This window comes from Anser cygnoides, chromosome 2, assembly GCF_040182565.1.
Source record: "Anser cygnoides isolate HZ-2024a breed goose chromosome 2, Taihu_goose_T2T_genome, whole genome shotgun sequence".
Taxonomy (NCBI): domain Eukaryota; kingdom Metazoa; phylum Chordata; class Aves; order Anseriformes; family Anatidae; genus Anser; species Anser cygnoides.
This window is the reverse complement of record NC_089874.1, coordinates 119,266,956-119,291,574: the sequence shown is the minus strand read 5'-3', so window position 1 is coordinate 119,291,574 and position 24,619 is coordinate 119,266,956. Positions and strand designations below refer to the sequence as shown.

Below are 24,619 nucleotides of genomic sequence, written 5' to 3'. Positions count from 1 at the left end.
GAGCTCCCCCCTCGCTCCACCTCACAGGCCTCCAGGAAAGTTAACTCTTTACATTTACGGACTTTGACTTAACAGAAGGGAGAGTGAGGGGGGCAACCACAGCAGAGAAATGGCAAGACATTGTGTCCTCCTCTGCAGAAAATCATTATCCTCGCAGAAAGAATAAAATCCATTCTCTTTATTCGCCATGCAACACTCAAATCCCACTTCAATCTGACTTGAACAATGGGCGTATTTTATCCAATATGTGTATCCTTCTTCAGCTATAGAACCAGGACAGGCCATGAACAGCTGGCTCTGTGCTTCAGTGAAGGGACTTGGTTAGCCCCGACGTGCACAAAGAGCCTTTCTCATTACAGAAGACAAAATAAAAACTTAATGATTTAGCTCTGTGAGAGTAATTACTAGGCACTATTTTGAAAAATATATATAAAATCATTTTGATAGCAAAAGGACAGACTTCTAAAAAAAGGAAAGTACAGTAAGGCATGAAAAGAACCAGGCACAAGGATAAAAAAATATTTTTAACCATTAAAATACTGAGTTATTTTAATTAATAACTTTTTTATTACTTAAGAGACAAGGACTCCACTGTAATATTCTATAACCTTCCTTTGAAAAAAAAAAAAAAAAGACTAAATTCATCCCAGGAGAAGGACAGAAGTCACCTATCAGATTCTAAATAACAGATCAAGCTTGCTAATTCCATGCCAAACCAAAATCTATGTTTGGTTAAAAAAAAAAATGTCACCCATACTAAACATGTTTCCATCCACTGTTTATCACCAACATAGCAAGACCACCAGTAACTTTAATAAAGTTTTATAGTATTGACTTTTGCAGAAGTATGAACTTCGGACAGACATTCCTCTATATACAGGTATCCCTCTCTTCTGTAAGTCCACATCTTCAGGCTTTGCTTATATACAATGATACTGTTATACACAGAGACATATGCACGTATACATCACATGCAAAGTAATTATTCTTAGTATCCTTGATTATTTTTCATTATGCTATATGCATAAAAGGCATTCCTCTCAGCTGAGACTTTGCTTGCTGAACTGAGGTATGTCTTTTCTGTGTATCCACAAATGCAAACTGCCTGCTACGTACCCAGACAGCAATCAGAAAATTCAAAAGATTTCATAGTGTTAAACAGGCTAAATACATGCCTGAGAAAAGGCAAAATCTACATGCAGCATGTGCAGAAATTAATCTTGACCTATTAATAAATCATCTTAAACTACCTGGTAGAAAAATTACTGAAAGACAATGGCTGATACTAATAAAATAGCATTTATTTTTCCCTCCCAACACTTTTTGCCATAGCTGATAACTGTGCTGCCCTGTGCAGAAGTTGCTTTCATTTGCTCATCTAACCACCTTCCTTAGTTTCACAGCTCAACAGGAGACAGAAGTCACCTTCTGCTAACTTTTCTGGCTTGTTTTGCCCTTCACTGAATAGTCAGATGGCATACATTCATATGTGCACACAAGCATGCACATTTGCACTCTGAGTTTTGATAAAATACACAAATTAAAGAGAAAAGTCCTTGCAATTTTATTTAGAGACACAGTAAAGTGATAAACCAGAACCTACAGTCTCAGTACACCTACTCTGATCCTGTGGACATTTCATCCTTTTTATACTACAAGCTATACTACAAAAATCAAGCAACTTCAAACTTTGAATTTTTCAAAGCAGCATTTCACTAGTTAGTTTTGGTTCCTGAAGGTATACTAGGCATTTATAATGTAAAACAATACTCTGATCTGACAACTGACTTCACAATTCAGTGAGAAGATTTTGTTTGTTCTCTCACAAGCATGAAGTTTCATCTGCAGTTCTGGTCCAGGAGCTGTGTGTGACACGCCTGGCTCAACTTTTTAACAGTACAGCTATGCTGCTATGATTTTTGATCACATTTTGGGGGATTTTTCCATATTAATAACCATACCACTGGTTAAGGGGCAAATGACAGAGAGAATATCAGAAATAGCAAATGAAGTTTAAGAAGGAAAACAATGTCTGTAGCTAGGAAAGAAAAAAGGCTGAGTAAGGTTTGCAGTAGGGGAGCAGAAGGAAGACTAGGATTCTCCTCCAACATCTTCCACAGCTTTGCTCCAAGATCTCAAGACTTAGCACTTCTCTGTTTCCTCCTCTCCTACTCTTCCAATTTTAGTCTAAACCCAGAGAGTTTTCTTTGACAGTTTCAGATAAGTATTGTTGCAGTCTCAATATTAAGAACTCAAAAATAAAGCAATTCCTAGCTCTCTATAAATCATCTCTTTGCTCAACGCTAGAAAGAAATTCAGTAACAATTGCCTACAATGCGTAAGCCTGAACTGTCAGAAGACAAGCAATCCAAATACAAAGCTGGTGCCGTAGGCTAGCTCTACGTCTCATTTACCTATTAAGATCTTGCAGCACACAAGCAAAGCAACACAGTATTTTCTCAGGCTTGAGTAATACAAGCAACAAAAACAAAGTAAAAATCTGAGCCTACTAAAACAGCATCTCAGTCAAAATACTGAGTTTTTTAGATATATTAAATTATTTTGCTGAAAAAAATATTTACATACTTTAATAAATGTGTCTTCTTTAGTAAATTAGAACTTAGTCATGCTACATTAAAACACTAAAAATCTAATATAAAAGGAGTTTTGACACGGTATGAATAAGCCCGTTTCATTCTACAGTGCTGGTTACTGAACAGACTCATGATAGAAGCACTGAAGATCTAAGCAGCAGTCAGTGCTTGTTAAAGAGAAGAAAACTGAAGAAAAAAAACCCTTAATTTCTGACACAAAAATAGTCCTTAAAAGCAATTTAGAAATGCATATAAATATTCAAAATTTTAATGTAATTACTTAAATTATGCTTTAAATGGAACTCAACCTTTAACCACAGCAATTACTGAAGTGTTTCAGGACCTCAAAACCTCAGAGATGTAGGTGGCTCTTTTAGATGGCAGTCTTTTTGGAGGAGGGAAAATGAAAGGAAGGAAGTTATGATATCCTTGCTCTGTAGAGAAATCTTACTGTTACATTTCCTGTCAACATCCAGCAGTTGAAACGCCTTCCTTAATAGCAGGTAGCAGTGGTCCTCTCTTTACTGAGTGTAAAGCAAAATAGAAGAGAAAGCATACAGTGAAGAATAGTGGAAAAAGGTGATTGATACAGGCCAGAGAATTATGGGACTGAAATTAAAAAAAAAAAAAAATACAGGGGGAAAAAAGGAAAGAAAACTGTTGGGCTACATAGTGACCAGTACTACAGATTGGGACCAACACAGGAAGATTTCACATCGCGGTGCTTAACATTTTAAAGTTTAAAATGACAAACAATAGAAGCCAACTTTACTTGAAAGCACATAAATTTTTCAGTGAAACATAACACTGGTGGATGACCTCAATACTCAGGGTCTACTTAGTTTAGAGGGAAACAGCAAATATTAGAGCAAAATTTATGGAAAAACCTGCCATGAATTAATGGTGGAGTCATGTGCCAAAGCGCAGGAGTTGAGGTATCCTTCAAAGTATTTTACCCTATCCAATGTAAATGTGGATTTTACACTATCCATGCAACAGTCACATCTATTAACCTTTTCCTGAAATTCATTAAGCTTTTTTTTTTTTTTTAACTTAGGGACAAAATTGGTACTGATACTCTGTGTTAATTACATATTAAAGCATTTCTCCCTCTACCCTTCCATTTTTAAATTGGTGTAAATTTTTCTGTTCTGCTGAATAGAAACCCTTCATCTTTCTACCTTGAAAGATGCCTTTTCATCTACCTTTCTACCAGTAAAACAACTCAGTGCTTGGCAAATCAGATGAAAAGACACAAATTATCAAAACACAAATTATTATTCTGTGTGGAACGCCAGTCAGGGCTAATAATATAAAACTAATATTTTGGTCGATAAAGATAGATATCTAACTACAAAGTTTATCCCAGCTCATTGCAATTAAGTTCTGGTAGGAAGCAGCACACTATGACAATTTATAGGTTATTCCTGAGACATTTTAGTGAGTGCTCAGTCCCTGCATCTAATTGTGCCCATTTAGTTACTGGTTATACTGGACATCCTTAAATAACTGGGATCTACTAAAATAGGAAGGTTACATATTTTTGTACAGCACACTGATTTTTAACCAATATTTCTGTTTCTAGCAGTACACCATAGAAATCTCACTTCCTCTTTCTCAAGGGGCTAAATTTATAAGACTGACATGTGAGACAGCGGGAGGACAAGAGAGAGAACATACACCCCTAAGGATCAAACGTTACCAGTGGTAGATCAATGAACTTTTATCAGTCTTCTCTCTTTACACTGGCACAACTCCCTGTTCTGCTGACACTAGTGTGCAGGTCAAGGAACAGTCGTACAGGGGACAAGTAAGAACGAGACGGTGAAGAGAAAAGGTGTCAGGAAACAGACACTGAACCGCATACGTGCTGTTAGTTCAGCTGCAACAGTACTGATACCCACCTTACTCAATAGCCTCAAAACAGACTGGGAGAACTGCTGTAAATCCGAGGCTGAACAAACCATGGCTGCTTCACCATGACTCAGCCACGTTCATCTGTCTTATGGGATTGCCAGAAACTGGACTGCAAAGGGGAACACCACTTCCTCTATGTATACCAAGGGCAAGATTTCTTGCAGCAAAGGCTTGGGGGAGTGTGTTTTATGTGTGGTTTGGGACTTGTTCTGAAAACCATCTAAATCAATGAAAAGACCTTCAAATGATCTCATGACCCTTTAGAGCTATCTCCCTGGTATTTGTTAAAGCATATGGGGATTCAGCATTGACAGTGTTTCTTTCAATGTAAGATGACTATAATTCGAATTTTTCACAGGGTCATTCTTGGTCAAGACAGGATGTGGTTGTATAAGTTCATAACCCACTTTTCTTTTGGAACACTAACGTTTTCGTGTCAGGAGGAGAAAAGGGTTTGGTTCTTCTCTCTCATCTTACAGGATGGGTCAATTCCAAAAATCAAGTCAGGTTTACAGCCAGGCTGTTGCCTGGATGCAAAATACCCTTTATAATAGACTTCCAGTTCTTGAAATGTAACTTCAGCTTACAACAGTGATCTTAAAACTGCATTTGCTGGAATGATGTACTTTAAATTAAATACTTGATGATGAGGATGGATGATGGCCTGGAAATTTTTTTGAACAATAACAGTGCTCCACTGTTACAAATAGCTCAAGAACCTCTTGTACCTGATAAATTAAAATGTCCTGACTCACAGAGGGACTGAGGAAGCACTCTGTAAGAGAGATTACAGTCCATATGACTGTGGGACAACATGCACATATGGGATCTTATTAGCCATGGTTGGCTTTCTCCAGATCATGTGCTTCAAGGCAGAGAAAAAGTCATGATTCTTCCCTCATATTTCCTATATTTTATTCCCTTTTATCCATTTTAAAAGCCACTGTCAGACTCCAGGAAACAAACAGTTTAAGAGCCGTCTCCTTCCAAAACGTAATTGGTGTTCTGGGAAAAAAAAAAAAAAAGGCAGCAGTCTTTCTTGCAGGGCAGACCACATAGTTCTTCTTCAGTCATGTGCTGCAAGCCAAGGTTGGGCACTCACAGGCATATCCTATCATGTGCTCGGATATACCACTGGCTCTGGAAACCCATTTATCCAGTGGCAATAAGTTCTACTGCCCAATTATGCCCTGTGTGAATAAGCACTCCCTTAAATTCATTTCAGCTATGGCTTTACTGTGGTTTCCATCACACCTAGAATGACACAAAACGTGTCCTGACACTTAAAAGTAATAACAAGTTATAAAGCAGAACTTAGGCTGGAACAATTAAGAAAGAAATAAATCCCTAAACAATTCCCTCACCCACCCATCTTGTACATTGAAATCACGTTTTAACCACTGCACTGTCCCTGAAGCTACGCTAGCCGTTTTCTTTTCATGTTTCCTAGCAGGGTTACCACCAGCACAGCTCCAGCTGAGCCACCAGCATTTTCAGCAGTGTGTCTTCTAATCGGCCTCAGAATAGCCAGAAGTAAGTTACTGCTGCTTTGAAACAGAATTTACATTACAAAAAGTCTGTCTCTTATTAGCTAGGCCAAGTACTGGAAACACCAGCAGCCAGTTGTAAAACTTCATTTGTATCCAGAATTCCAAAGCCATTATTTAATTTGTTTGGAAAAAATGTAACTTGAAAAAAAAGCCAACAAAATAATTAAATAAGAAGACGTGTTTGTTATTAAAGATCCATAAAAATGCAAGTAGGCTTGAAATCCAAAGGATCTGAAAATTAACACTGCAAGTACATAAAAAGAAAAGCATACTGAATAGGGATGGATGGAAAACAACAATTCCATTTTGCTAAACATTTCAAGGCTTTGAAATTTGTTTTTGTTCCAATGTGAAACAAAAATGAGACTTTCTGAAAGTTTTCATGAAATGAGAATGAGAGAGTATTCACTCCCTCTGGACCTGAAAACATCTTCCAACAAAACTGTCTCCAAAATAGATAATGTTTCTGTGAAACATTCTGGTTTTGATGAAACAGCATTTTTCAACAGGAAAAAAGTGTCAGCAGAAATATCATAGCCATTCTAATAGCAGAGGCTTATCTAGATAGGATGTTTGTACCAGAATAATTATGTTGAGAATTAAATCAATCTAATTATATTTACATAGCTCCCCATGTGGATACCATATCACTTTCCATAGAGCGATACTCTGTAAGATAATTATCTATTTAAAGGATTTTTTTTTCTTGATTAAACATACTTTATTTTATTTCATTTAAAGAACGTAAAAGGAATCACAGAACAAACAAAATTAGAGAGGTACTATATGTCAATTTGTTAATTATTTGAAGGGATTTTTCTATAAGACTGTGGACAATTTTACTCCAAAGTAAGAATGTTTTTATGGTTTGGTAGGGGCAGTTTGTTTTTTTCTTTTTTCTTTTTTTTTTTTTTTGGTGAGGCGGGAGTGCGGGAGGAGGAGGGTATGTTTAAAGAAACTTAAACTGTTCTTCCAAAACCATACAGGCCTAACTCAATTAAGCTCTCATATACCAAGGGAAATTCTTTGCTTGAAACTTCAACCCAGCCTAGACAGAGTTGTAGAAAAACATACTATAATAAACAGCCCTGCAACGAAAAGGAGGTGAACTAATGTTTTAAGTCTTTGAATCTCCAGAAGAGGAAGAAAACATTCGTATTTTATGAAACATTGTATAAAGCAATTCTAAATTCTTTTCTCTGCTAAGTGTGTATTTGTGTGTCAGTTTATTTATGCTGATTTGGGAGCGTGGTTGGCTCAAGTACTATAGGATCTAACTGATACCTACTTGATGTCCTGAAAATGGCAATGAAGACATTTAATTGAACAAAGCCTGATTCAGTTGTTCCAAAGAATATTGACCACACAAATAAATCAAATGGCAGATCACCTCTGCCTGCCACAGCGCTCAACACATTCTTCCATGAACTGTTCTCACCTTCCTCTTGTGGTTCTTTGCAAAATTTTCATTCCAGCCAAACAGCAGAATTTTCCTTCCCACCTCCTGCAGTACTGTTCAACGTCCTCTGCAGAACTGAGGGACTGCAGCTGTACTTCACTGAACATGCCATAGGCATCCTGGACAAGGAGGCATAACCTGCAAAACATTCCTCTGTTACTCATTTGTTCCCGTTCGTAAAAAAAAATAGTTAGCAAATTTCTGAAAATTACATGACCAGCTTCAGAACAGGACTTATCCTCTACAACACCTAGAGAATTCCCACCAAATAATGAATACCAGTATGAGTAAACAAAGCAAACATCAGTGAAGGTTTTCCCATGTATATTTGCAGGAAGTAACAGGGCCATGAAACAGAGAAGCCTGACTGAAAATGACAATAAGGGTCTTACACTTCTGTAAAAAAACTGCTAATCGATATATGCTTTGTGTACCTATAAAGAAAAAAAGACAAGTTTTTGCCTAACTTGAGGTGAATTTTGCAGTGCAGTCTGAACAATGATGCAAACATATATGTGCATGTGTATAAATATAAAAAATCTGCTTAGAAGTGAACAAAGCAACATATTTCACAAGTAATAATCACAAACACTGGAACTGGTAAACCAAGCACTACACTTTTTCTGACTTTAAAAGAGTCCTGAGCATTCAAGAAAGTAAAATGTAGATTTTTTTTTTAAAGAAAAAAATATGAAACTACAGATTAGTAAATTCAATGTAGGGTATGAAGAAGCCCAGAGGGAATGTTTTAAGGAGGTAATTTAAAAAACTGCTAAACAAACAATTTGATTAAAGTAATCTATGAAACCAGGGCTGGGAAATGTTGCCTAACCAACTTGCTGGCATTTCGAGCAGATATTACCGACATAGCAGATAAGGCAAAAACCAGTGGATGTCATACATTTAGATAGTCAAAAATGCATTTCACAAGATTCTGCACCTGAGATGAGGAGCAACGATAGCATGAGTCATGGAGGAAGGAGGCTGCTGTCTACAAGATTGGTTTAATTGCCCCGAAAAGAGACAGTTAAGCATGGAAACTTTTCAAATGGCAACAAGAAATAGCTTTGAGGTAGCACACATATCTTTATTTGTAATAAAACTCGGAGGCATACTAGGCAGCAGAATTCCTGGGCAATGTGCTCTAGGTGACCCTGCTTGAGCAGGGGGTTGGACAAGATGACCTCCAGAAGGCCCTTCCAATCTCAACCAATCTGTGTTTCTGTCATTTGGTTTATTTTAAAAGTTCATGCCAAAACTACCTTCCCCAGAGCAGTACCATTGTTCACTCACAGCAAGCCAACTCCAACTGCTTTTGGAAAATACCATATAATGCATTATATGAATCTTGAAAGCATCCTACAGTAGTCATTACATCTTAAAAAATAAAAATAAAAACAAAACAATGGAAAAAAAAACACCCACATTTTAAATGAAGTGAGCACCTACATTTCTCTGGAAGAAATCTATGGATTTTCTTAGCAGGGAGGCTTAGACACGGAAGACCATCAGTCAGAGTTTCCTTGTTCATTAAGAACTGCCTAGCTTTGGCTTAAACCCTTGAGAGGGCTGTATTCTACACCGGATACAACTACGAAGCCTCTCAGACACCAGCAGATGTTCAAGCACCAGCTGAGAGTCCTCATTTCTTGAATCTATTCAAGTGCTGGTTTTGAGGAGCAGAGTGTGGTGTGACTGAACACGAAGTCCCCGTATTTTCCCTGTGTCTCTAGCTACAGGAGATGCATGCAACAGAGTCTTTACCAGGCAAAGAAAGATTAGGTGCAATTCCTCCACAGCCTGTCAGTGTTAAGAAGTCCTTCACAGCCATGAAACACTGCCTCTACCCTGAGCAATGATAAACGGGATGAAAACAAGCGCTGCTGTGGGCTGTAAGGATACATACCCTGATCTGTGGGATGAGTGATGTTCCCAGCCTAGAAAGTGGGACTGGCCTAACAATACAAACCTGTACCTTCAACAGCTCTATCCCTAGTTTTATTTTCTCTGTAAAACAAGAAGTGAGATATGCCTTGTGGATCGGTATCACAAGGTCATCTCCAGCTCATCAGAACAAAAACTGTTGTGCTATGGACATGACAGCCCAGAAGCAGAATAACCACGGTTGCCTGCCATGTTAGGACCTTGCAAGCACTTAAAAACTCTGTCAAGTTTTAACTGATTGGACTGAAACTTCTCTTGCTCTTGTTTTGTTTGGAAAAACAAAGCTAACACACTCTGGACTTTTCTGAAATCAGATTGAGTAGAACATGAAAAAAAAAGCAAATTGTTTAGTTTATGTTAACAAAACATTCAGTGACGGTTATTTGTGAAAAATTAGGCTTTTGTATCTTGGAGCAAGTAAGGGCCAACTGAGTTAGTGTCTCAGATCCGATCAGTTCAGCAGTCTCTTAACTGATCACTGGAATTTCTCATGTCTTTAGTGAGACATAACCGAATGCAAGGAAGTCTCAGACTAGCTGGCACCAGGCTCATATTAACTCCTCTGGGACATGTTAAGTGCCCAAGTAAAATTAACTTGGTTGGTGCCGAATATATCGGTCACTGAATGTGCATTTCCTCAGTCCTTTCAAGCCAAGCAAGGAGATGGCTGCTCTCAGACATGGAAACCCCAACCTCCCAGGTCCCAGGCTGCTTATTTCCTTACCTTCATGGTGACACCTTAAATAGCTAGGACAGGAAATGTGTCTGACAAAAACAAGTACTGCAGTCTAATAATAACCACCATCATCAGATCAACTATGTGAAAATGAACTCTCTGAAATTAAACTCCAAGTTGCATGGAGCACTACTTCTAGTTGAGGATGCATTTTCCAGGCAGGATTAGGAGGCTAAAGCTCCCTCTCCAGCTGTCTACTGTATGCAGCACAAAACATCCCAGTTCATACGACGGGGAACGGTCATCAGATGACCAAGCTCAATATGTGGTAGAGGAAGAACTGTGTAACTCAAGGCGTGTAGCACTAATGTGCCCATTCATACTAGTAACGTGTCCATGATTATTGGCGTCATGAAGAAACACGGAGCAGCAGATCACCTTGCAACAGACTCCAAATAAATATACTCTATTAAGACCACACGTGAACAGATATCCGATATACTGCTACACTCATTCTAGTTGTATCCAAAAGGTAGTCATGATTTCTCTACAGGATGCATTTAAAGTGAAATGAATATATCCACTCAGTTGGAAGACAATCTCACAAATAGCCTTCAGATGCCTGACTTTTAGTCTAAAAAGTAAGGAACATCCCAAACTAACTCTACAAATGGAACTTCACACACAATTGTTCCCTGCTTCAGCACTCTTTACAAAATAGTACAAATGAAATAATGACAAAAACTTGAAATATTCTCAACATCACTTGATACATCTCACACTGATTAACTAGCTAATGCTACAGGTACCTAAATGAGTGACAACTGTTTTTCCTGCCTAATGACTACAATGAAATCAGCTGAATCCCACAACAGATTCAGCGAAGCCTTTGGAGAACCATTCTCACATCTTCTGAAACTGGTTCTGTTCTAATGGATTTCACGAACCCTGTTAGCATCGCTGCCAACGGTGTGTATGCAGTCCAGCTGCTTTCTGAGGCTGGTGATTCATGGCTTTAACTTCCTCACTGGCATTGGCTTTTTCCTTGCTTTCACTTTATTCCTAGAACAGTGAATTTGTATTATTTTCTCACGTGTTGCTCCCATATTGAAACAAATGTTCTTGCAAATTAAGTTTCAGCAGCAAGTCTAACTGTGATTAAAGAAATAGTTTGTTCCATGATTTCTGATCCCTTTGAAGCTCACTACCAGGATGTAAACCTACATCTAACTTATGAGACAAGCTGGGAATTCAAAATTACTATTTGTCCCCAGGAATTCAGCATCTTTATTTTATGCATATATATTGCAATTTTTTTTGTTGTTGTTCCCTCATAATCAGCACAAATATACTTCTACCAATGGCTTGTCAGGAAGCATGGTACTGAACTGTTAGAAAAAAAGGAGAACGCTGACATTTTTTATCAGTTGTTCTCAGGCAGGGAGGAAATTAGGACCATCTTTATTTCTGGGACAATAGGATGCAACCCTGCGTAAGATGTGAATTTAAAATATAGTTTTGGAAACAGAAATTTCTCGTGCAAAGGAGCAGAGAATTCATTCCAGGAGTGAGGGGTGGAAGGAAAACCAGTAGAGGAGTGAATGTGGGAGATGCAGACTAAGGAAAAGGTGAAGTATGACTCATTGGTAGTAACAAAGGGGATGAAGATAGAGAATGATAAGAAAGTGAGGCAGAGATCAGCCTTTTTTCTTTTTTTTCTTTTTTTTTTTTTTTTAAAGTAATGACACAGTAAGTCTCATGCAAAAGCTTGGGAAAATTTTGTTAATTTGCTAATAGCCAGGAGCAAGGATGGGAGCTGGGGGAAGATGAGACTGATTACTCTGCATAATTTCTATGACTGTGCTGATATTTAGGACAAAATGTCTCCCAGTAGAAATCTGGAGAGGATTACAGGATTACCCTGCCATGCCCTTCTTCTAGTTAGTCACTCTTTATGGGTAAAGAATAATTTTATTTATTTTTACTATTACTTTTATTACACATGAAAAATCATAACTTTCCACACTGCTGCCTTGTATCAGGCAGGTGACTTTCTTGAGAGGTCAGAGTGCCAAAAGTCTTCAGCTCTGGTCTCTTCCAGACTCCTCAGTGTCCTCTAGCAGAAAAGAATAAGAAAAATTACCCAAAGAGATGACGAAGGCAGGGAGGCCAGAACTGACTGATGGTATGGGGATTGCCTTTACTGAGTCTTGTGAAAACAAGCAGCAGAAATTTGTCATAAACAGATCTGAACTAGCTAGTAACTGTTTTGCCCTAGGATAGGAGGACAGCCACGTGGACCACACCAGCTTTCCTCCACGCGTAGCTAAGCTGTGTAGTCCAGCGTAAGGAGCAAGACCATCGGGCAAATTCAACAACTTCTGCAGTGCTCAGAAGGGATTTCATTAGTCGGTGTTTCATTGGAAAGGAGGGAAAAGGAGGAATCAGGGAAATGCCTGAAAACTAATTGCATTGTATCAGCTCTGATATTTGCTCCTTCTTTATCTTAACCACCCAAGAGACAGCTGCTGCTGCTTTGTGTGTCAGAAGGGCTTCTTATCTCTTTGAGGTGTGGTCCCAGCAGAGGCATAAAGCACACATACATAAACACACGTAAACAAAACTCCCCTCTCTCTTAAACACCAGAGGCACAACACTACCTACACAATTCCAATCCAGCAACTTGTCTGGTCAAGTCTCAAGGCGGAGCTGATTAACTCCTGCTAATATGGCTCAGATTCAAATTGTAACCTGCAGGACACCACCCTACTGGGATTTAATCTATCTGTACCTTACGCAGTCCTTGTGTTCACCATTCCCATATTATCGCTGAAAAATCAAAGCTCTGGGCTCAGGTCTAAACACTTAGGGACAACTATCCCCTCCACATCACCAGAAGGATTTTCATATTCAAAGCCCCTTATTCACTGGATCCAAATTTGCTTCTTGTTCCCTTTCAAAATGTATGAACCTGCTGTAGCCTTCCTTGTCCCCTCAAGATTCAGAGTAATCTGCTCTAAAACCCAGGTCATCTGCTGTCACTAAATAGAAGCTCTACGGAGCTGCAATAACTATGGATTGAATGATGTAAATAAAAATGTACGATGACGACAACTGGCTCTTCTGTACCTAGGTCACAGAGGTAGACAGGTACAGAAGAAAACACAAGCATTGCTGCTTTCCAGTTTATAAGGGCTCCAAGAAGACTCCTGATCACAACTCCTTCTAAACATAGACATTTCTAGCACCCAAGCTGGTGCTTGGTTTGAAGTGTTGAGATGACCAAAATGGTACTCATTTGCTTCAAAAACCGGAGGTTCAAAATAACTCAAAAGTAGGGTTTATGATATTTCTTTCTTAGACATTTACGGAAGAACCCAGAAGGAAATAGCGGAGAACACCATTCAACAATGCTGGACCTGGCCGAGAGGGAACACGGCACACAGCTACCACTGGGCACGCAACTTCTCTCCAGCTAGAGACAACCCATCTTTAAGAAAGTATTGCTGGAAACTGTGCATGGGACAAGAATATAACCAGGGAAATAAGCAAGTCTTATCTCAGCATCTGAAATAGAAAATATGTAGCAGAGGCCTCCCCAGGCTCAGGAAAGGAATCTCTTCTTTGCACTTCTCAAAAATGTGTGTAACAGAGTATTTATATAACACGCTTTGCAAACAAATTACTGTAGTAACTACACCAAAGCCATCATTTTGTATTTTCCTTGGGTTTAACTACATTTTTACACATAAGTTATAAAAACCGATAAGCAGTGAGAGAGGTTATAAAATAACAGTTGCTTATTTTTATTCACTACCTTGAACAGTCAACTGCTTCAATACAAACCGGAAAATCAAATGCAGCTTCCCCAAGACCTTTCACAAATCTCCACTTGCTGACTGCTTTTTCCATTTCTTCATTCAGGTTCATTCTTCCAGCTACTGTTTTCTGTCTATGACCTGAAGAAGCAGCACTTCCGTGGAAGATTGCTTTCGTGCGTAGGAAGAGACACGTGCGAGCCAAACACATCAGCCTGGCCGCCTTCTTAATGTGGAACGGGCATGTAGTGAATGGAGCTCCGCATCTTCAGTTTTCTGACTCAAAACGTGGAATATCAACTGCCTTTGGGGAACTACATACAACCGCTTGGAAATGAGTATAGCACACCAGACAGGATTTGATATGTGCAATGACAACCATGACACATTTAACAACTTTTCAACGCAACCTTTTTCTCCTATGAAGTTTTCATATTGCACCAAATACTTTTTTTAAACTTCCCATCCCACACTGTTTATAAGCGCACTATCAAATCCTTAAACTGCTGATGTACTTTATCTGCAGTCAAAATTTTACTCAAAAGTAAACAAAATATTTTTAATGATAAAAAGACATTCCTGTCATGCACTCAAACACAACATGAAGCCTAAATTATAATTTCAAAAAGTTATAGAGCTGAATTTGACAGATGTTTTCAGCATGATCTGATGGCTTCACTTACCTCAGATTTGTAAATTAATAATGAAGTTAATTTATATTATTTTTAATCCAAAATCATTATATGATACAAAAAAAAAAAAAAGTTTGGTTCAGGAGACACTGGAAGTTAAGAAAAAATAAATGCCTAAGCACTGGCTAAAAAACGTATAACGGTTCAGCCACAACAAACCAGTAAGGCCCTCCCCCCTCTGTGCATCTTCCCCTTCCAACACTAAACTACACATAATTTATGGTTCTCTTGCTAAGATACATTCCATACAGTTTGTTATATAAATAAAAACAAATTTTGGGTTGTAGCAGAAAAGCAAGCACATCAGGTCATCCCAGCCTACTTCTGACTAACTATGCTGGAAATTATAGTAGCATTAAAAACAGAAACAATGCATGCACTCCTCAGGTTCCTCAGTGTCCCCATAACACTACTTCATCATGGAATCCCTTGGGTATCGCAGTATACGACTCAGACAAAATAAGATTTTCCCACATGTTATGGTTTACTAATCAAGAGGCAAAATGTACATTTCAGAAACTTAAAGGCTCAGATGAAAACTTATGTCTCTGTTACAGATGATATCCAGTAGAAAAATCATGTTCCAAATATAACGTGTAATTACCATCCAGCCACTTACAGTACTTATCTGTGAATCTGAGGAGGGGTTCTTTGTTTATTTTTTTAATCTTAAGACTTTGTAATTACTGTTTTGGCATCCAAGAATTCCAACAGTCAGTGAGGTACTGCCAAAAGATCTTCTCTTGCAAGGTGCCCAGCACTCCCCTTTCCAAGAAAATCAGCATTCAACTGCTGGTTCTGGCAACATTTCACATCATCTTTGCTGTGCTACGTTTCCTCTACGCCTCAGTTCCTTATTCGTAAAAATTCAGAATAAAAGTCCTGCCCTCAAAGGGTGATTGGAAAACCATATAGCTGAATCGTAGTGTCTAGGAGGACAGGTCCAAAAAATCCATGTGCTACGTCCTGCTCGAGGTGGGGGAGGAGGTTTTATATATATATATATGTATAGATAAACAGTGGGCTTGCAGTAATAACCCATCTCTTCTGAGCTACAGGTTTCAGAGAACTTCAAACTCCTGCTGCAGAACCCATGGCAAGTGCATTACAGAATTACAGCATCTGGAATGAAGCAAGCACACGACAGCAGCGGTACTGGTTGTGCTTACCTTTCATGGTATTATTTGTGGATTCACCTGATTTACTTCTAAACCACATAGACTACAAATGGGATTTTAGAAAGCTTTATTAAAAAAAAAAAAAAAGAAGAAAGAAAAGAAAAAATAATGTGAGTATAAAAAAAAATAAAAAGCACTGCTCACTTCAGAAGGGACAGAACATCCCAAGATGCATTCTTGGTATTAGAGCCCTGCACATGTGATTCCACAGTGCATGTGAAAGGTAACTGAAATATAATAACATTGCAGGATTTCTTACAGAGCTGCGTCTGTGTTCAATAAGACATTCTGCTGTTTCAGTGCCACATCATCTCACCGAAATAGCACAAAACTATAATATTCACCAAAGTAAACAGCAGAACTAAGTGCAAGGAAGAAAAGCAGAAGTGAAATCTTGTCGGGGCTCCTTCCCTGGCAGAAAGGCAACTTTCTACTCTTCCTTCAAGGGGTCTGTCGTTCCTGTTTTGCACTCACGTTGTTTTCCTCTCCTGCCGTTTGTTGGCTGCATTTCCTAGGTGTGTGTCTAAATGAGGGAGAGGGAGCGTGTTTGTGTGTGCATGTAGCATGTTTACAAGAGTTATGGTAGCTGTTCTCAGCAGTCCACCGAGAATTCTAGGAAACGGCCCCTGTTATTTTATTCTAGGTCAATGTCAGCTCATGTCAGGCAGGAAAGATCACACAGGACAGCTCGCTCAATCGCGCAGTCCTGGACGGAGGCCTCAATGGGAGAGAGAAAGCAAGCAAGCTGCGAGTGGGCGGAGTGCCTTCCCAGCACTCTACCAACCACCGCACAAGGAATTATGATAAACACCACTCTGGAAACCAGATACAACAGTACATTGTGTTCTTCTTCTGAAAAACAACCAGACTTCTGCTCACTTAAAGTAAACAGTTAATCCTGTTTATCTTTTTTTTTTCTTGATGAGTTGTTAACAGAACAATCTCTTCTGCAAAGCAAGTAAGAGGTTCATCCCTTAAATTCATGCTCATTTTCTCTTCCTTCAAGAAAAAAAAAAAAAAATCAATACGTAAACTTTCTACTATCGGCAAACAGTGTGGAATAACAATCTTTCTTGGCTTAAACTGACTTAACAAAGCGATGCCAAAACTGAATGAAACCTTTCCCTCACATATTTTATTTTGGAAAACTGAAGTCCCAAACAGAGAGTTCTGTTCATCTCATTTAACTATTCCTTTTCCAACAAGAACAAGCAAAACTGATAAAACATATAAATTAATCAGCATGTGTGGTGCCCTTGCAGCCTGAGCAAACAGTGCATTGTATGCGTAGATCAGCTACGACCATGGGGGTGTTCTCAGGTTTTCTCTGCAAGCCAAAAAAAGAGGATTCAGAGTAAATGCCTGCAAATGAAGTAATAATTTTTGTTGTTGTTTGTTTTCAAAATATATGCTTACTGTGCAAATTCACGATGTCTCTGACTTTCAGTATTAAGAGTGATTAATTAGAAAAGCACATGGAAGTGATTATCTTGTTTTGTTGGAGTCTCCACACTATACCTATTAACTACTTCTTACTGGAGAGTCCAGTTGAGCCCACTGAAAGCTACCAGCTTTTCCAAGGGGAATTCTAATTTTTAGCACTTAGGAATTTAAATAGTTCTGAAAGTCAATAATGAAAGTGTGCTTAACATCCCCAGTCAGTAAAAGCTTGTTGATTTAGCTATTTATAATCATAAAAATACGTGATTTGCAAAACTTAAAAAGGAGAAGGAAAATATCCCCAGTTTATTTTTACCCATCTTGCAAGCTCCAGATCTAAGATTCTGGGTTTTCTGTGCAACAGATGTCAGCCAGTGCAAAAAGGTAAATTCAGGTCTGGGAAGGTAACAAAATGAAAGTCCGGTTTTTCATATATATGTATATATTGAATATTTTACATGGAAAACTTTTGCATTTTTATGTTTTATTTTTGCTGTTTTTTTTTTTCCCCTTGAGATTTTTTTTTTTACTCTTTTGCAACAACCGCTGAATTTACTCAGCCCCGGGGATCTAAGTGACAGAACAGGTCTCTGAAGTGCCAGAACAGGACAAAGCAGTGCTATTTCCCATTATAGAAACTGAGCTCTAGAGGCAGCCATCAAGAGGCCAGGGCCAGAAGCTACGCTCAACACAAGTCCCCGAGGAGCAGCCCGGGGACTGCTCCCCCCAGCCCGGCGCTTAGCCCAGCTACGACTGGAAGAGCCTGTACTGGGAGGCCAAGAGCTGCTGAATGCTTCGTATTGCTCCAAGAGCCCCTGCCTCCCCCTCACGCCTGCCTGGGAAGAGCACTGCTGCTCTCTCAAACAGGGTTCAGCCCACCCAATTTCTCCCGAAATCGATGGATGGCCCACAGCACTGGGAAGGGCCCAGCTCAAGCCAAGGTGCTGCAGCCCTGAGCAGAGCTGCTGGGCTGCGGGGAGAAGCAACGGGCTTTGACGAAACTCCTCTCCGGGGGAGTCTGAGGAGAACATGACGCTACCTGCTTGTCGGAGAAAATCCTGTGCTCAGGAGAAGCAAGCAGTACATCTGAATGATTCAGGGTGGTGTTACAATCCACATACGAAAGAGGACTCCCGTTGGCTGGCCACCATCGCGGCCTAGTTCAGGAGGGCACGTATCAGCCGAGAGGGATGTGGACAAGAGGCGAATCAATCGGAGATCATTAGGAGATGAAGCAACAGCAGGAGGGAAGTGGGGAAGGTGAAGAAAACAGAGTTCTGGAGGAAATGTGCTCTGGTATTACCTCTTTCCCACTTCCTTTCTTACACCTTGCTGTCCTCCATATCTCTAGTAGCTAGAGATTAGGAGAAGAAATGCTGGTCTGTGGCAACACCAGTATAATCCCAGGGATTCACCGTGAGCGTTACTGATGGAGTATTTTCCCAGACACATTTGGATTTTTTCTTTTTTTTTTTTTTTAATCAGAACTTAAGGATACAACAAGCACTGCTGTATAGGAAGTGCAGATGTCAACAGTTTTCCAATGTGAAAATAAAAAAAAAATAAATTGTTACCCTTCTGAACTTTTCAAAATGAGAAAACTCCTTTTCCATCATAGGTCAAGTAAAGCTTTATAAATTACTTTTAAGCAAGCAGCAGGTTTGGGCCGTTATCCAAAACTCACTCAAATTAACATTTCTGCATTGATTTCAACGAGCTTCATTTCATGCTGTGTAGCAGGTGGAAGAAACACCTGGGCAGCACCAGTAACATTCCTCCACCTTGATTCCATTCAATCATTTATGCAAATTCCATGTTTCTCTTTTAAAACCACCTGAACTGAACACCAATCAAGGATCAAACACTGAAATCATTTTTATAAACACCACATTTCCAATTTACTATGACTTCAACGAATCACTTTTAGCAGGATCAGAACTTGGAGCGTAGCACAATGCAGGCATAGAGAATCTCTTATTTCTTTCATTGCTTTGACTATCTTCAGATGTGCTTGGAGATTTCAAATGCTCTGTGTGTTAGTGAGAAATGTCCTAAAAACAAACAAACAAAACCCCTCTGTTACAGCACCTTAGTCACAATTATCCTGTACAGATGATAGTCTCTGCTTTATTTCTCATGCACGTGGAACATTATTTTATTGCAATGACATAATCAGTCATTACACTGGATTTAAATAATAACTCTAGTGAATTACTGGGAAACAGTGTGCTTGGTATACCTGATTCCAACTTTCCCTCACCACTATAAAAAGAAAACACTCCTGAAAGTAAGAATCTGTTCAAATATCAGTAGAGCACAGCTTGTTCACACCACATGTATTCCAGGAGAGAGAAAAAAAGACGACCAAATCTAATCAAAACTACAGGAAGAGTTTAGAGAGACAAAAGATAATCATGTAAATTAGAACTGGATTAGGGCCCTTACTGAATCTATCTATCCATGCCAAAAGAGGTGATTTAATATTCTGTGGTTAAGATTCTGGTTTTGTGTCTTACCCAAAAGAGTATCAACAATAGCACATTGTTCTCCTACCACCGTGCTGATGTTACAGCCTCTGATTTGATTCAACACAGACTTGAAGGGAGAGTAACAGCACAGAAGCACTGCTTCCCTTGCCACTGCATTTTCCTCAGATGTCACCCATCCCAGGCTAGCAGGAGATGTAACATCACAGCCAAGATAACAAGATACCTTTTGTGTTTAAGAAGTGCGGTTTCCTGTTGATAGATAGCATTTTGTACTGTCACATTTGTTGTCTCATCCTTTTTCCTGTCGCACATTCCTTCCCTAATTGAGACGTCATTATACTGCACTGAGCAAGCATTACGACAGGGCCAATGACTTCTACCTGCCTGTAGAGCATGAGCATTTGATACGTAGCAAAAGCCCTGATCCTCACTGGAGAACCTGGGCTGCACAAAACCAAATCAATCCAAAGCTATGGTGTACAAGGATGAGCCATTTAAACACCATGCTGCTGCTTGTCCATCTTAACAACAGGCAATAGGGCTAGCATTCGGATTTTCAGAGTCCTGTCACCATCTTAGCAGTTTAATTTTTCCATTTCAGGCTCCCTGCTGAATAGGATCTCTTGTCGTAGAGTCTCAAACGAGGCTGCTGGACTAGTGCTTCAGCCTGGCTTGACCCCCATACCACAACAGAGCAGTCCAACAATCATCAGATGGACATCTGAAGGTTGTCTAAAGAGTGCTCTTTCCTACTGGATGCGTAATAAAAGAAAGAGAGAGCCACCAGCATATGAAGATGATGATATTCTACATAAATATAGGCATATTTTTATGTACTGTCTGTTGCCATGGGACACCTCGTTCATGGTGTGATCTCCACTGCCAGGTATTGTCAGACACTGCCAATTTTGAATCATATGGCACTATGTAACTTGTGTACTCCTAAGTCGAAGCATAAAAAGAGCTTACATTTAAAAAATGGGAATATTCTAAAACAACTATAAGCAAGGCTTCCAAAAAACATTCTCAAGGACAGGAGACAAAATGTCTATGTTAATACGAGTACTTTATGACCAGCCAATTTTCAAACATGTTTCCGAACTTCCACTGCTGCAAGAAGTGTGAAACAAAAATACATGAAAAGACAGTAAGTGAATCCCACTTGGATTAATCTAAGCATTTTGTTTTACAAATTATTAATAAAAAAAGTTTAAAAATCATAACTGAAATGGTATTTCTAAATAAGTGGTTTTAGAGTAGGAAAATGGCATTGTTTCAAAACATAGCATTTCAGCAATTTCACAATTTTTCAATTGCTTGTACAAGCTTTTCATAAGTTTTCCTTTTTTACAAGATGATTTGACAAAACAATTATTTCTTTGAAAAATTCCCAACCATTTTTTTCCTAGAAATATTTTTCAAAACTGTAATGCAGTAACTATTCATTAATTTTCAAGGCTTTGTTTTGACAGAACAATTACCCAGCATACCATAGAATAACTATCCAGCATGCCTGTAAAGTAGAAGCAATGCTGAACAGTAAGAGGTGAAAATGTAACATATACATCTTTACCTCCCTCTCTCTTTCTCTAGAAATAGCTGTAGAAATATGTTTCAACATATAACTTCTTCTTAAATAGAAGCAAAACTAGGGAAAGCTGTAAGGCTCCTGTGTGTGTGCAAATTTTTAGATACACAACTTACAGAAAATAAAAGTGAATTTCTTTGTTTACATTTTTTTTCCTGATTATTGAAAATATATTAAAGCTTAGGAAAAGGAGAAACCTGGTGTAAACAGGTAAACTTTAAACTTAGGGGGAAAAAAATAAAAAAATTGGGTCCTCTACAGAAAAATCAAAAAGTTGAGACTGTTTGCAACATCCCTGGAGGCCCAACATAATTACAGCTGTCTTCCCAGAGGGAAATAGAGCCTGGGTCCAGCCCCTGATCCTGAAAAGATAACATGGAAAGAAAGACTGTACTCGTATGTACCTGAAATGGAGGCACCGGGTTGCACGTGGGAACAGCAATCTGGTTGAACATGGCCATGTATCTGGGGGCAGCTGGTGGAAAAGCCCACAGAGAATCCTGAAGACAAGGGGCTAATTTCAACCTCCCTGTTGCCTCACTTTATCTAGACTGCCCGCCAGGTATTAAGCAGTGCTGACTCTGAAAAGCAAACTATAAAATCCAGATCAGATCCAGCAATTAACTGCACCCATGGATTTCAGAAGTGGTTTACATGCATTGCCAAAAAAAAAAAAAAAAAAAAGTGGAGGGGACAAACACTCATGAGAATTTTCTGGGAGAAGAGCTGGTAACTACAACCTGTATGTAACTCTGTTTGGATGTGTCATTATCACTAATTTTAATTCTGAAATGGCAACAGCCGTGAACTGTATTTCACTGCACTTTTTAAGCCAGTTACCTAAATAGGTTCTCTCAATGGCAGTCCCACAAAATATGATAAAAATGTTCCACACACTGATTTTTTTTTAGATTTGTACAGAAGTTTAATTCACCACAAACTTTCCTTTCTTGACCAAAGACATCTCTTTAAGCATAGTTAGTTGTAAATAAACATACATGTATAAATATATATACATTTTCATATAACTTTAAACCAAATGTGCAACTGCAAAGGCACAAGAAGTATTCTGTTTCAGGGAAACGTTCCCAGCCTAGTTTGACCTAATATGACAAGACAGGATGCCCAGGGAAAAAGCTTGAAGGTTCAGAAAGCACTGAAAGGTAACAGAGCAAGACAGTAGGAAGAACTGACTTTCTTTAGAAAGTGAATGCTTTCCTGGTTGCCAGCCAAATCAACACTGAAAATCATATAATGCACATGCAATGTGTTTTGAAGAATTAAATTTATATATGCAAAAAAGTTGTTCATCTACAGCACAGCCAAAGATTAATGTTCTTGTAGGGCAAGCGAATGTGATAGCATCTGATTTGGGATGGGACTCCAAAAGAACATTTAGTTTCATTCTACACTTGTGTAATTTGCATTCGTAACTCTCTCTTTTCTCTCCCATACATTTCCCCTTTCTCCCCAGCTTGTCACGTGTTTTTCAGTGCTGCATATACTGACCTCTGCATATGCACTGACCCCTAAATTTCAACATTAGCTACCAATGAAAGATCCCCACTATTTGTCATTTTTTCATTCCAGTGTGGACATCAGTTTTAATCCCACAGCTGGGATGTTAATGCATTGCAGCCTTATATAAACAGTCTTTTCTTTGTATGTTTTATTTTATGATTTTTAATGATTATTATGATATTAAGTGGTACGAGCTGGGACAAATCAACTTTGTAAATACAGCTATACTAACAACATCTAATTAATGAAGTGGCAAGAATGTTGTGTAGAAGTCAGCTGCATTTCCTTAGTAAGCAATATTGGTTTCTTGCTAAAGTCCTTCAGTTAACAAAAGATTATGCTGGGCAGGGGAGGAGAAGAACCTGAATGAAAGATATTTCTGTTCTACACGCTCAAGTCAGCAACACAGAACTCGAAATCCTAAAGAATCAGCAGAGATTAATCTTGGGACGTACGGTTAACTTCTCCAGCATCAGTGCTTATAAACCTCGGTAACCAAACAGCTGTCAGATGCTGGAGGGAAATATTGTCTGCAGTTATTCGAAAACCAGACTGTAGGAACAGCTTTTCACTTCTGAAAAACTGGGCTGCTTCAACACCCAGACAGAAAGCGCTGATGCTGGCCCAGAAGGACGCACACTTGGGAAAAACACTGTCCTCACCTCCTCTATTTTTGTCTACCTGAAGAACACTGACAATTCATCTACTTCAGCAAGACTTATAAGGTGTTATTTATGCAGGTTTGGAAGCACAGGAATGGAAGCTGGTGTTATAACTGTTAAATATCAGAATTATGATAATTATCACACTGATCTCCTTGCCCCACTAACTCAGTTAATTAAGGTTGCCTGAGAAGATTGCCTAACCCTGACCACTGTGTAAGAGTCATAAAGTGGTTCAAACTTTGGGTATTTGCAGTTGTGGAAAGGGTTGCATGATTTCAGCATCACAGTGGGTGAGATGGAGTAAGAGGGAACAGATCCTGTGCACCCCTGGCTAGTTTTCTCACCTACAGGTTGAACTAACAAATATTAAGGTGGAAGACAAAGAAGGCATCAGTGGACTGCAATTCATTTGTCCTGTCCACTGTGCAAAAAAGGACCAAACTGCACAATTTGGGACAAATAATTAACACTAGAATTAACTGTATTTACACGAGAATCTCAGAGATGTTCTTTACTTACCTACTTCTCATTCAGTGGCAATAAAGTCTCCATAGACAACAAAGGTTACCTTTGATACTTTAAAACACCCAAAATAAAATCTGCTACAAATCCTTTGGCATGTATTTTAAGTATCTCATCACATAACATTTCTGGCAATGCATGGCTTTACAAGTTTATGACCCAGATGGAGAATTTAGACATGGTAAACTGTGGTTTATAAGAAATTATACAAGAATGGTTATTGGGTAGCCAACAAAGCTGTGCATCGCCAGTGGACCATCACTAATTTCTCCAGAATTAACCACAACAAGCTTTAACCACAACAAGTTTTCCTTATTTTGTACACTGGTATACAGGTAGAGAGATGGTTCCGCTACAGAAATACATCTTGCAGTTCCAACTCTCATGTAACTTGCATCATGTAAACAGAGATTTCAAAACAATTTATGTGAAGCCTACAGCAGGCAGAGATAAAGTACCATGTATTTACACATCACACAAAAATGTCCTGAAATCTTATCATGGCTGCTTACAAAGTGACTGTCACAGAATGTTATCTTTCAGCACCGCAGCAGCATGTTAAGATA

General features: G+C 38.9%; 1 protein-coding gene across 6 annotated transcripts in view; it reads right to left on the bottom strand.

The window, feature by feature from the left end:
- Positions 1 to 24,619, bottom strand: part of SPIDR (scaffold protein involved in DNA repair) — a 203,068-nt gene that overhangs the window by 19,878 nt on the left and 158,571 nt on the right. For 5 of the 6 annotated variants that reach the window (XR_010829669.1, XM_066992951.1, XM_066992949.1 and 2 more), the window contains one exon: positions 7,500 to 7,658. The exons of the other annotated variant lie outside the window; for it this stretch is intronic. Coding sequence is in view for 4 of the 5 variants with exons in the window: in XM_066992951.1 (XP_066849052.1) it covers positions 7,500 to 7,658 (159 nt within the window). In the remaining variant the exon portion in view is untranslated. The remainder of the gene's footprint in view (positions 1 to 7,499; positions 7,659 to 24,619) is intronic. 6 annotated transcript variants of the gene reach the window in all.